This window comes from Sinohyriopsis cumingii, unplaced genomic scaffold, assembly GCF_028554795.1.
Source record: "Sinohyriopsis cumingii isolate HCF-2022 unplaced genomic scaffold, ASM2855479v2 utg002028l, whole genome shotgun sequence".
Classification (NCBI taxonomy): domain Eukaryota; kingdom Metazoa; phylum Mollusca; class Bivalvia; order Unionida; family Unionidae; genus Sinohyriopsis; species Sinohyriopsis cumingii.
The window spans coordinates 600517-613040 of NW_028316110.1; the positions used below are offsets into that span (position 1 = coordinate 600517).

At 34.1% G+C, this 12524-nt stretch overlaps 1 protein-coding gene across 2 annotated transcripts in view; it reads left to right on the forward strand.

The window, feature by feature from the left end:
* LOC149771216 (uncharacterized) overlaps positions 1-12524 on the forward strand; it is a 50301-nt gene that overhangs the window by 25468 nt on the left and 12309 nt on the right. For both annotated transcript variants that reach the window (XM_089948719.1, XM_089948721.1), the window contains exons 11-14: positions 369-648; positions 3203-3301; positions 7649-7765; positions 8968-9071. In XM_089948719.1, coding sequence (XP_089804845.1) covers positions 369-648; positions 3203-3301; positions 7649-7765; positions 8968-9071 — 600 coding nt within the window. The remainder of the gene's footprint in view (positions 1-368; positions 649-3202; positions 3302-7648; positions 7766-8967; positions 9072-12524) is intronic.

Here is a 12524-nt window from a genome sequence, read left to right on the forward strand (position 1 = left end):
TGCTTAAAATTGTACTTTGATGTCTCTATTGTATGACGAAGTACACTGGAGAGATTTAATAAAATACATATATACACACAATCCTATTATATTAACAAAGAGTTACAAACTTTGCTCTCTTTCCAGGACATATGCACACACGAATATTCTTTACCTAACATATTCTTTGATCAAATCGATAACTTAAGCTAATTAACGATAAATAAACAAATAAGTTTTGAAAACAATCAATATCGCGTTTTTCTGTCGATATTAAATATATGTGATATAAACTTTATTATATGTGTTTCTTTTAAAGTTTTTGTGAGATGTTAGTGTAATTGATTATTTTAATACTTTTGACACGTATCGGACGGTTCTGATTTCAGATGCAGAGTCTTCAATTTTGAACTCTACCCAATGGTTAAAATAAGCCAAATCCCGGACAATGATGAAGATCTAGATACATTCATTGATTCCTTCTCTGACGAAGAAAGGAAACAGACAGACAAGTACATAAGACTTACCGATGATATTATCTCTCGCATTCGCTACATCAATGACAAAAATGGTTACAGCCGTGGACGCCCGATCGCAGATGCAATTAGAACGCTAGATCGTATCGACGCAAGGGACTTCTACTGGATGTATTGTGAAATCCATCTTAAGGTAAATGTAAAGTTAAACACGAAAAGGTTTGTCCGTTATTTTGTCTTGATTAGTAAAAGACCGAATTATTCAAAATTGAATCTTAACAAACTTATACGTTTTTTCAATTGTGACAGGAAAGTCAACTTTAAAATGTTGGCGTTAAACTTGTGCTTATTTCAGTTGCTTCTTCAAGACATTGGCGTAATCGGATGAATCATCAGCAAGAATTTGTTTGTATTTACGCTATGGTATTGTGAGGCCTAGTGTGAAGTTTCATCCGCACGTGTCCTCGCTCAGTCGAGGAGACAGAACACAAATGTTTGCGCCTTTACGTCCTTACGTTCCGTTATAAATGCTGTAGCATAACCATTTGTCATAACATTTAAAATTTGCTTTAAATCTTTACTGAATTAACAATTCGAATAATTTTAATAGCGAGTACATTCTGTGCATAAACCTATGATTGTCTTATCATAATCACTCCTAATACATTACCTTGGAAACATTCTAGCTTAGAAATGTATTGAAAGATATAAACAATATTTGTTGTAAAGTTTCATATCAATAAACCTTCAGAGTATTATATTAATGAATACGTTCTGTACATATAAGCTGCTTATATGGTTGCTTTATCTCAATAAGTACTCGGAAGAGTTCGATGTTGATCACCTTTTGATAATATTTGGCAGATATATGGCCCATTATTGCTTTATTATCACACAGCATAGCAAACGCTTTAGTTTTTACCTTTATAATTGGAGTTCAAGCATGTGTCATATGAACCTCATCCCAGCATCAGCGCGATCAAATGTTGTCACAGAATATTTAGTTCTTGGTATTTGATCATCTCATCATATTCATTGCAAATAGACAATCTTGTGGCCATTATAAAATTGACATATTTAATGTGACTTGAACAAGGGACTGAATGAGCTTGATGATGAGCAGATCTGATTCGTTAATTCTTTTATTTTAATCAAATTCTCAATGAAGTTTGACCTTCTCATGGCTTACATAAGTTCGATATTGAGTAAAAGTTCTTATTACTTACGGAAGTGTGGCACTTGCTCAGCATCCCTATGGACTCTGCACACTCTAGCTGTTGAATTCCAATAACGTTTGTAATTAAGAATTCATTTCAAAAAACGTTGGACGATCCTAAAGATGAGATTTTGATCGTACTTCAAAACATGATTGCACTCAACAAACAAAAACATATACTGTGCTAGACCTGAACACTAGCATTCACATGAACTAAATTATTAACTCTGTAACTTCATATTAGCAATAATTATGATGACATCATTAATAATTGCCTGAGTGTTATAATCCTTGAGATAATAAGGTATCTCACTGGCTTATGAACACAGTAGCTTTCACATCTGATGTGGGTGTGGGGTGATTTAACTCACATTTGTTACTAAAATGCTCCTCAGCAAACTCCAGGATGTATTTGATATGGATCAGATTGCAGCAGTACTTTACAGCATTATGCCCCCTGCCCAATGCAATTTTGACACTTTAAGCGTCTTCATCCTTCGTTTGATTGCATCCATATTTCATGAAGAGCTTAATATCGACAACACACTCAGATTATTAGATTTTGACCTCAATAAGCGATACTATGGCGCTTGATTGACATATTATATTTGAAAGGCATGTAAAAATTAGTTATGTTTATAATTGCATTAGCTAAGAAACTTAATATTTAGTCAGTGCGCCAATTACCTCAGTTTCGATAAATATTTTGACCATATGTTGCTGAATTAGTGCATATGACTCGTTTTCAGTACCGAAAACAACTTCCAGTTATCTAACCTTTTAGCAATAGTTGGAGGAAGTAATGCTAATTTCTTGTCAACATAAATAAAACTCGCATTTAGATATAACTTGCTAATTGTGTATGTATAATGCATCCTTCTTGCACAGTTAATTGTTTCTCTGTTACTTTGATATATTAAGTGTCAGTGTATGTTTATTTAAGTATAAATGTCAAGATCTCAGGTTCCCTCCTCTCAAAATATTAAATAGAAAATTGAGCGTTGATCCAGTAAAGCCCATGCAACTCTAGTGCATCTCTACCTATCCAAAGACATGACTTTGTCATTAGATTGGAATTTTATGATGGCCTTTAGATTGCTTCTGTTGAGGTGCCTCGGCATGTGCCCGACATTATGTCAATGCCTTTCTGATTTGTCAGCCCGTTTCGATACTATTTTCGCTTTAATACGATTTAGCTATTATTCGACATACAGCGGTACGCTAGTTAAGATGAGGTTATTTTGCCGTATATTTGAGTCACTAAAGTCCTTCACCATTTGGAAGTTATCTAATGACCTAAAAGTGATCGATATGCTATCTGAATGTGGCGGTGTTCTTATATTGCATCGCTTCCATGTAATGTATATGAAGACCAACACAAAAATTACTGATAAAAGTTTGAAAGTGTAAACTTAATTTGATTAAGTATCTGGCAGAGAGAATGAAATATTAAACACACTTTTTATGTCAGTGTTAATAAGGACGCAAGATATATCAAGATACAATATTGGAACATGTTCATTATTTTCAGTGTGGAACCATATATAAGACTGCACTACAAGCAAAGAATGAATGCATACAAAGACTCAGACAGGTGGATGAGAGGTTTTCTGAATTTGTCGCGGTTGAGGTAATCATCAGTATGAGACAGTTGTAAAGCAATGACATCGAAATGTTTACACATTAAGTAAAGGTTGGATTTGTACTGATTGTCACTTGTAATTTGTAGACCAAGGACACACGTCTTCACTACCATTCATGTATTAATCTTTTATATCTTCTAATACTATCAGGCTCTAGAAGTAGATATTGTTACAATCTTTGTTTTTAGATCTTACAAAAGAGGTATTTATCCTCCTTTTCCATTCCAATACATTACTCGTGTGAACTTGCTCTTTATCCATGGAGAGTGTTTTAATCCCTGTGTGTGACTACAGTGGATTAGTTCTATCAAATGGATATTTAAAGTAGTTAGGACAAATTAAATTAATCCCTCATTAGGTCGTCTGATTTTCATATAGTATTGCGGAGACCTTATATATATTTGCTACCAAGTCTTAACCGCGTCGTAAATGGCTATTTTAAAAGTACCCAGCATAAAGTACATAATAAATCATCTTGCACGAAGGATTGAAGTTAACATAAAAGCAAAGACCTAAATAAATGTATTCATTTATTTTTAAACAAATGTCTTCAATTGCAATTTGAAGTTCTCATACTAGTTTATTTGTACAAATCTGTTCATGCTATATTTCAAAAGATATTCTAAATGTGCTGGTTTTTAGTATAGCTTTTTATCTATTCGAATATTAGGCACTTGTTGCTCACGAATCGTAAAGTTAATGCAAAATAGTTTGTATAGTCTGCCCAACGCATTTCGCTATCATTTCGAGAGGGATTATTCATCCATTCCAGGTACATATGAAGACTGAAGAACAACATTTTGTCCATGTATATTTTAGAAATATATTAGATAAAATAGCTTTAATCTGTTCAACATGGTCCACACTGATACATCAATTCCATCAGAAATTGTTGAAAGAGAAATGTGCTCCAGAACCCATCCAATATAAATTAAATCAATCATGTGTTGATACTGGCGAAATTTCTGCATGATAATATACGTTCCCAAACCTAAGTATGATCATGATCGAAATCATTAATATGTACAATCTTCTCGAAAACGTTCACGAAGCAGCTTCAAACAGATATTGGGTAGTGATTGCCTATGTCACGTTTGCCATTGTGTTTTGCACGTTGGCAAGTCTCCTCTGAAAAGGAAACTGAGAACAATTTACAGAATAATTATGTGGGAGGTTTTCAAATCTGATGCATTGATTTCAATAGTTTAGGACGGATAAAGTCAGGACCCGATGCTTTATTTATAACAAAGGTGCACAGCACCTTTTGATTTCATCCACGGTTATAACGACCGAATCAAGAACAATATTTCGCATGAGGTGTTCTTCTATAATCTCTCGCGCACTATGATGCACTGATGAATGTGTTAAAACATTAATACAAAGCCCGCTCTTTCAAATCGTTCTCGTCTTAGTACTATCTAAGGTATAAATTTGGCAGATAATTTGATGAGAGCAAGTTAGGGAAGTTTCATTAGGTTGCTGATTCGTCGAGGACTTGAGAAAGATTTACAAGTTCTCAGATGTCCTTCTTTTTTGATTGAATAAATATAAATACCTTTCATTGGAATCATCATAATGATATAATTTTAATCAATGTCAATTGTTTCTCATTTTCGAGTACATTATGAGGTTTCAAACGTAAGTTTGTGAATCCTGATGGCGATAAAATGTACTTATCAGAATTGATTTAAAGATCAGAATAATTTCAATCCATACAAACTCAAGGGTTTTATTTTGCAGATCATGTTTTCTGAGTGAGGTATGTTTTCATTAACATAAATCACGACTCCTCCTGTGTGACTATCTCTATCAAGCAGAATAAAATCATTAATAATATCTCCTGGTCAAATTGTTAAACGCTGTAAGGTGGATTGCAGTCAGGGCCGTGAATAGATTTAATAGCTCATGCTCGTAAGTGAATTCTCTTGGATCATCGAGTCAGTGTTGTCAAAAGACCAAATCGTAGGTAGAAAAGGTACATGCATATGAGCCAAGATACTCGAGTATGAAATCATTAATGTAGTAAGTTGGCACGAGTAAAGGAAACAAACAATGTAAAATATTCTTTAAAGCTTAACGTAACATCTACATTTTCGAAAAAACAGAATGATGCAAGCATACTGATGCTATGAGAATATAGTTTCATTCGCAAGAGAGAATAACGAGAAAGACATTATTACAAACATACTGAAAGTATATGCATGCTTACCTGAACCAAAAGAATAGCTGAAGGCATTTGTCTTCCTTAACATACCATGCCATGTTATTAGTATCTCAACAGTGAGTAAATGAGGTATGCATTTCCTTATATACTTAGGTTAGGCAGCAATTGATAATACAATCTGGACCAAAGGGACTGGACACAGACAGAATATTGAATTATTCCTCATTCGACACATTCTTAGGTTGATAAAGCCTCTACTTTCATTGTAGGTCTCAAAGCTATGATTATTATATCGTTGAGCAAGCGAGACTTTCACCATTTGAGTCCAATAATACTGGGCAACACTGTCGTAAGATGACTTAATATTGAATGGATATATTTATTGCTATTAGGTTTAAACACTATAGAACGCTTTGTTTAACAACTATTTAAGGTCCACTCTATTATTTGTTCAATAGAAAGATAAAACTTTAAGAAGAAAAACAAACAACTAAATAATATAATATCACACAGCAATAAGTGGTTTTTGACACTCCAAATCAAGCATTATCACTTTTCAGCATCTTCATCTTCAACCACTCGTATATAACCGAAAGTTTCCAGTACTTGAAGGGTTTTTGTTTTTATTTTTGCATTCGACATGATAAACATATTTCCATCGGACGACCACGCTGTGTGCAAATTGCCGGATTTGATGAACTGTCTTGCTTCAAACATAATTTTACAATCTGTATCTATTAGATCCTCGTAGATGTAAGCCTTTTCCCCATTTTTTACGTTTCTTCAAATTTATTGGAGGTCTAAAGACCCTGCATTTTGGATTATACGTTGCAAATGCTATTATTATTTGCAGTGTCTTGTCTTGTCAAGGGTTTTGTCCAAGAGAATTGAGATGACATATTGTGCTCATTTAGTTCACCTTTCAGATTATTGCAACTGGTTTTATGATTATTTTCTTTCCTACGTTTCTCTAATTTAGTTCTGATCTCCGCTTTAACATCCTAGACCTGCTGTCTACGATATCTTGTATTAACGCTGGGACACTCAGTGCAATATATCCAAGATTGCCATCATCAAAACTCGAAGTGAATGTTTAAGGAGGCACCTGAATATTGCCACGCCAGAAGCTCATTCCTCAGTATCGCTTTGTTATTTGTGCGCAAACGGTCACGTGCTATTCGCTGCTCACGGAAACCTAACAATCTGAAAATGGGCAGAAAATGTTGTAAAAGCAAAATCGGAAATGCGTAAAACTCATTCAGGTTGCAGACGCGGAATAATATTGCAGATGAGTATGACTTTATCGACTTTAGAAATGTTCAGAAATAGACAAGTTTATTTTAGTAATTCATATTATATACTTTACTGCTGACTGACACATATACAATGTCTACTAGTTTTAAAATTAGTCCATCGTTGGACGATACAATGCTCTTCGTTTCCAGCTGCATTTGCACTATTACCTGACAATGCATCCAGAGACTTCGTTCCGTTAATTCTTCAAAAATATTTGTTATTCTTTGCTCGGACCATCGTAACACTTCGCATTCTGTAGTAATCATCAAATTAGAGGTACTGAAGAAAAAAACGTTTTACTGAAATCCTTAAATTTAACAACTGCTAAAACTGCTTTTGCTAAATTGTGTATCTGTATTTCGACAACTGTCTAAACAATAGAATTACCCAATAATACTTATTTCCATAAAACAAAATTTGAGATTCAAAGGATTCAAAATAATAATTAAGCACCCGTGACACCAAGGACTATCGCTTCCCTTCCATGAACATTCTCCACTTTTATTATTATTATTATTATTATTATTATTATTATTATTATATAGATTTAGTATAGAAGGGTCTTTGGCAAAATGTTTGGTCCTAAAATGAAATCAACGTATTGACCCGACCGGATATTCAGGAATTCATCATGTAATGCATACAAATACAATAGTTAATACTATTGTTGTCTACGTTGTCGTCATGGATATAGTTTTAATGGTTTTACCTGCTGATCTATCGTTAATCATATTTGCCTGTTCCCCGAATCACGTGTAGACGATTCCGTAGCTTTTCTTATGGATCTTTGAACTATCATTAAATAAGTCATTATGGGATTGTCATATCTGGCATGGAGTGCTATGACATCATTTATTTATGCTGTTTCTTGCAGTTGATTTCTTTCACCTATGGCATGGGTGACGACAATCCGATGGACAAGATGATTTTCTACAACAAAAGAGACCCTGTTTCTGGAAGTTTTAAAGGCATCAAAGTGTCAAAACGAAAGGTATGTCCATTCTAAATCGTCCATGTAGAGTAAGAAAAATTGTGTAGCATAGAGCCTAGCAATAGGGTTGTTGTTTTATTAACATCACTTGTTAAACATAATGAGAGTTTTATAGCAAACCCTATTGCTGCAGTAGACGCTATACAATAATTTAATTTCTGTATGTCCCCATGCCTCTTAGTTTTACTAGTTAATCTGGAAAATACTTATTACATCTGAGTCAATGTTATACTTTATACTTATTACATCGGAGTCAATGTTATACTTTATACTTTAAACATTCATATTCTCGTTACTTTTGTAAAGCAAATCAACTCTAGATTAAAGCTGAATCGATTATTGTTTCATTATGTTTTGTCTGTCTCGATTTATCGTATGCTTAAAACAAAACTTGTTTACTTGTTCACATTTTTAAAAGAAGTATAAGCAATTCACAATTCTGATGCAGCGTATTACCATTACAGGAGCAATGCCAAGCACTGTCCTTTGAAATCTAAAACGTGTTAAAACATCATTGAAAGTTTGTACAGAATTTGTCAGTAGGTTTTCTGCCGTTTGAAGGTTGTAGATGTATTCACAATCAGCCTCTTATAATTATCTCCTCCTTTTTCGTTCAGAAATGTCAAAAGCAATATCAGTCATCATGCTTCGTACAGAATAAAAAACTTCATCTCGAGATCAAACGGCTGCGTACAGCCTAGTGTTGACTAAAAGGTCTGACCCTGAAGCATACTCCAATGAATAAGATCAATTTTATTAATCCTAAAGGTGATATGTGCATTCTCATTGCTCTGCTGATGTATTACATTGTAAATAATCATGTTGATGTTATCATCAAAGGCACCTACTAATCAAAATTGCAAGTTTGTTTACTAGATATTCTACACACTGCGTCTTACATTTCAAGACAACGGCTTTATTACCTATATTATTTATAATAAGGCACAGCCATTACTTTTAAAGCAACAATTGCATTATATAGACTGTTTCCGATCGTAGCTACATATTGTATAGTAAAGTAGGGTCGCTTATTTGATTACATTAGCTGTTTCCATACTAATCATGCCAATGTCAATCAGTTTAACTAAAAGTCACGTGTTAGGGCATGTTAGGAAATGACCGAGGGTTTTCAGTGTTCATATATAAAACTTGCAATACATTTTTGTCTAAAAGACATAACTAAATTTAACAAATTGTTTCAGGTGTCGCACCTATTGACCGAAGAATTTTCGGACTATTACATTCGAATCTATGTCAAACAACGTGCTTACGCAGAGACTATAAAGCAGACTGTGGAAGAATTGGCGTGAGTATTAGAATTTAAAGTAATTTCAAGTTGCAATTACTGTACTGAAAAAAGAATGAAATTTAGATCGTATCTCACCTCTGTCGGCGTGGGTTCGAGTCTCGGATTCGGCCAATGTGGGTATGTGAGAAAGCTTGCCAATAGCTTCTCGTTGGTCGGTGGTTATTTCCGGGATTTTCCCGGGTTCTTACTTCACCATTAATACTGGCCGCCATGTATAGCCTATCTTTTGCTGAAAAATGGCGTTACACCCTACAACAACAACAACAAATTTAGATCCCGGTCTGAGCCATCATTCTAGTAGAAGATATCGATGGATACGGATTGTAAAGTAAAGTTTGAAAACGTTAATAATGAAAACCAATAGTTCATTGCTATTAGTCGGCCTCGTAAATGTTTGAGAAAATATTAATCATTCAACATTTACATCAATTTTAATAAGCAAAGTCTATCGGGTATTCAGAACAAATAACTTGATGATCTGAGGTACTATGCTGATGGGCCTATCCAAGAGGCAAATCCAGATTATAACGTTCGAGAATTGTCGAAGTTATAAAAGGCACATTACAGATGGGTTGCTACGTTGGTACAGTGAGCTTGGATTTTAATGTCACCAATACATTATCACAATACATACTAATTTAGCCCTTATCAAAAATTAAAGTTACCAAGAGAGTTATCCAATTGGAGACGAAACAAACCAGATAGATACGTTTATATTTCTCCAAATCAAGAAGTGTTAGGCAAGCCTAAGTATCTTGTCTTAAGAAAAGCAAATGTTCAGTTCCTTCCTTAATGACGTGAAGCATTAACTGCCAGCGAAGATCCAGTTTTCTCTCTACCACCAGGCATCGGTTTTTATCAAGGGATCCAAACTATCACCTAATATAATCGGATTTATCTTTCATGGTTATAGAAGATCTTGAACAGTATCAGCTTAGACGTTATACAAAATTAACATAATACAGTTCTACCGATGAAAGTATACATCCTTTCCGAGATAATATATTTATATCTTTTTCTGATGCAAATTTCAACCATACTCGTATTCTAGCAACATATTAAAAAAGACACATGAGATTTTCACTTTTAAGAAAAATGGTTTTTATGTGCATGGTAAATGGGTTTGACGCAACTAAATTATAAACATGAAACAGTTTCTTTTCATCATAAGCAACCTCAATAGCATACACACAACAAATGAAGGAGAAGAATAACCTTGTCTCTCTTTCACACATGCATACACACAAGCACGAACACTTTTATTCAACCGAATGCATGCCACATGTCATGTATACATGTATAACGCCTTTTTTCCCAGACTATAAACATCAACCAATCAAATGAAATAGTCTAATACATAGATGCAATGAAAACAGTAGAAGTATCCAAAAACACTACAATGACCGTATTACTAACTTAAAGGTTGCTATAATACTATTTAGAAAGATTCTCCTTGTCAACTCTTTTGGGCCTCTAATACGTAGGCATATGTTTGCAAAATCAAAATGATCTTTGTTTTTTGAAGTAGATGACCCAGTGGAATCAGATTTCCTTTCTTGGTGTTAAGGTCTGCAATCATTGCCACTTTGCATTCTTTATGTTCTCTTAGTTTCATTGACCATTTTCAGGCATACAGTCTCCAGTATTACAAACTAGCAATGGTTGATCAAAGGTGTCTTTTACTGTTCAGATTGACGAACGACAATGCACGTAAAAGATGAGTGCTACATGCAAAATGAAGTCTCCGATTCGTGGATAACGAAGATGACTACAATTTAAACTCCTTGTTCCCAATAAAACACTCACTATTTTAGTCAACTCAGTATGTATACAAAACCCGATCCATACTATGTGAACTGTTTAACTTATCTTCACGATATGGGCTACTATTATTATTTTGTAACTGCATATGTGTTGTAATTATTTATATAGATCCATATACGTAACATGTACAGAATTTCAGCATATTCTGGCAGTAAAAGATAATTGATGGAACAGAACAAGTTGTAACGTGCAAACCAAAAAAGTTCTCAAAGGAATCCTTTATAAATAATGAATTGTGAAAAGAGTCTAATTACATATAAAATAAGAATTACATGTACAGGTAAGGTAACAGTGGATGGTCATTTTAATAGCGAAGGTCAGCCTAATAGCATCATCTACTTTGCAAATCCAGTTGACAACATAAATTGTTAATTGTTGATTTAATTACAGAGAATAAGTGTTTTGGTTTGCTACTAAAATATTTAAAATGATAAAAGGTAACTCACTGTTACATTACATATAAACCTGGGTTATATAATCTTGTAACGAACCTTCAGAAGTCAAAGACTTAATAATTACTAATAAAACCAGTGAAGAAAATACTTCTATTGAAAATGTTTCAAACCCAGCTCCAACGTTTTAGTGAATCCAAGTAATAAATAGATAACGTATATAAAACTATATAAATATGACTTAAAAGTCAAACATGACACTGTTTAGAGATTCGTCTATATGTTATTTAAGTATAATTATCAGATATGTTTCTTACTTATTAAATAACTCTAGATACGTGCATTATAATTTAAAGTTATATTTTGAAATAAAGCTAAAAAAATTATTCTAAAAATGCGTTGAGTGTATAATGTAACTTCATCAAGAGCACTTAGGAATATGAAGCGAAAGCGTTTTAAATTAGGAAGATGTTACTGATTTCCTATTGATTGAACGGTATTTTCTATAAGCAAAGAGGCACCTGAACACACACCCACACACACACACACACACACACACATATATATATATATATATATATATATATATATATATATATATATATATATATATATATATATATATATATATATATATATGTGTGTGTGTGTGTATGTATGTATGTCACGGAATTGTGTACGAGTTATATTAATATGTAGATGTTGTTAAAAATGTACTCGGGTTTCGTTGCCGTGTACAGCGTCACCCGAGGGTGGTATATTTTTTTCAGCTCTAGTTATTTCGGAATACTGAGCGAAACTCAGACCATGCTGCACGTGTGAATTGCCTGCAGCGGGAAAACCTAAGTACCTAGCTGTGCATATCTGTCACAGCTAGTGTACATATAGAGCAACTTCTCTATAAGCAAATTACATTACGACGAGTCTTGTCAGAAAGCTTATCTCTTTACGTTAGCAAATCTCCAGCTGTAGAGCTGCCTTAAGCCACGCCTTGTATATGGTTTGATGTGGAGTCACCAGCTGTAGAGCTGCCTTATACATGCCATGCCCTATACATGGTTTGATGTGGAGTCACAGAACTCTGTATGGTTTGGTGTGACGTATACGCTGTGTTATGGTGACGTTGGATCGGAAGAGTGTACTGGTTTTCTCAATGCGAGGGACCAAGGCTTCGCGACCATGGGGTCTGTGTTAAATGTGAGGGCTCTCGAGGGATCCTTCAACAGGCCTTAGA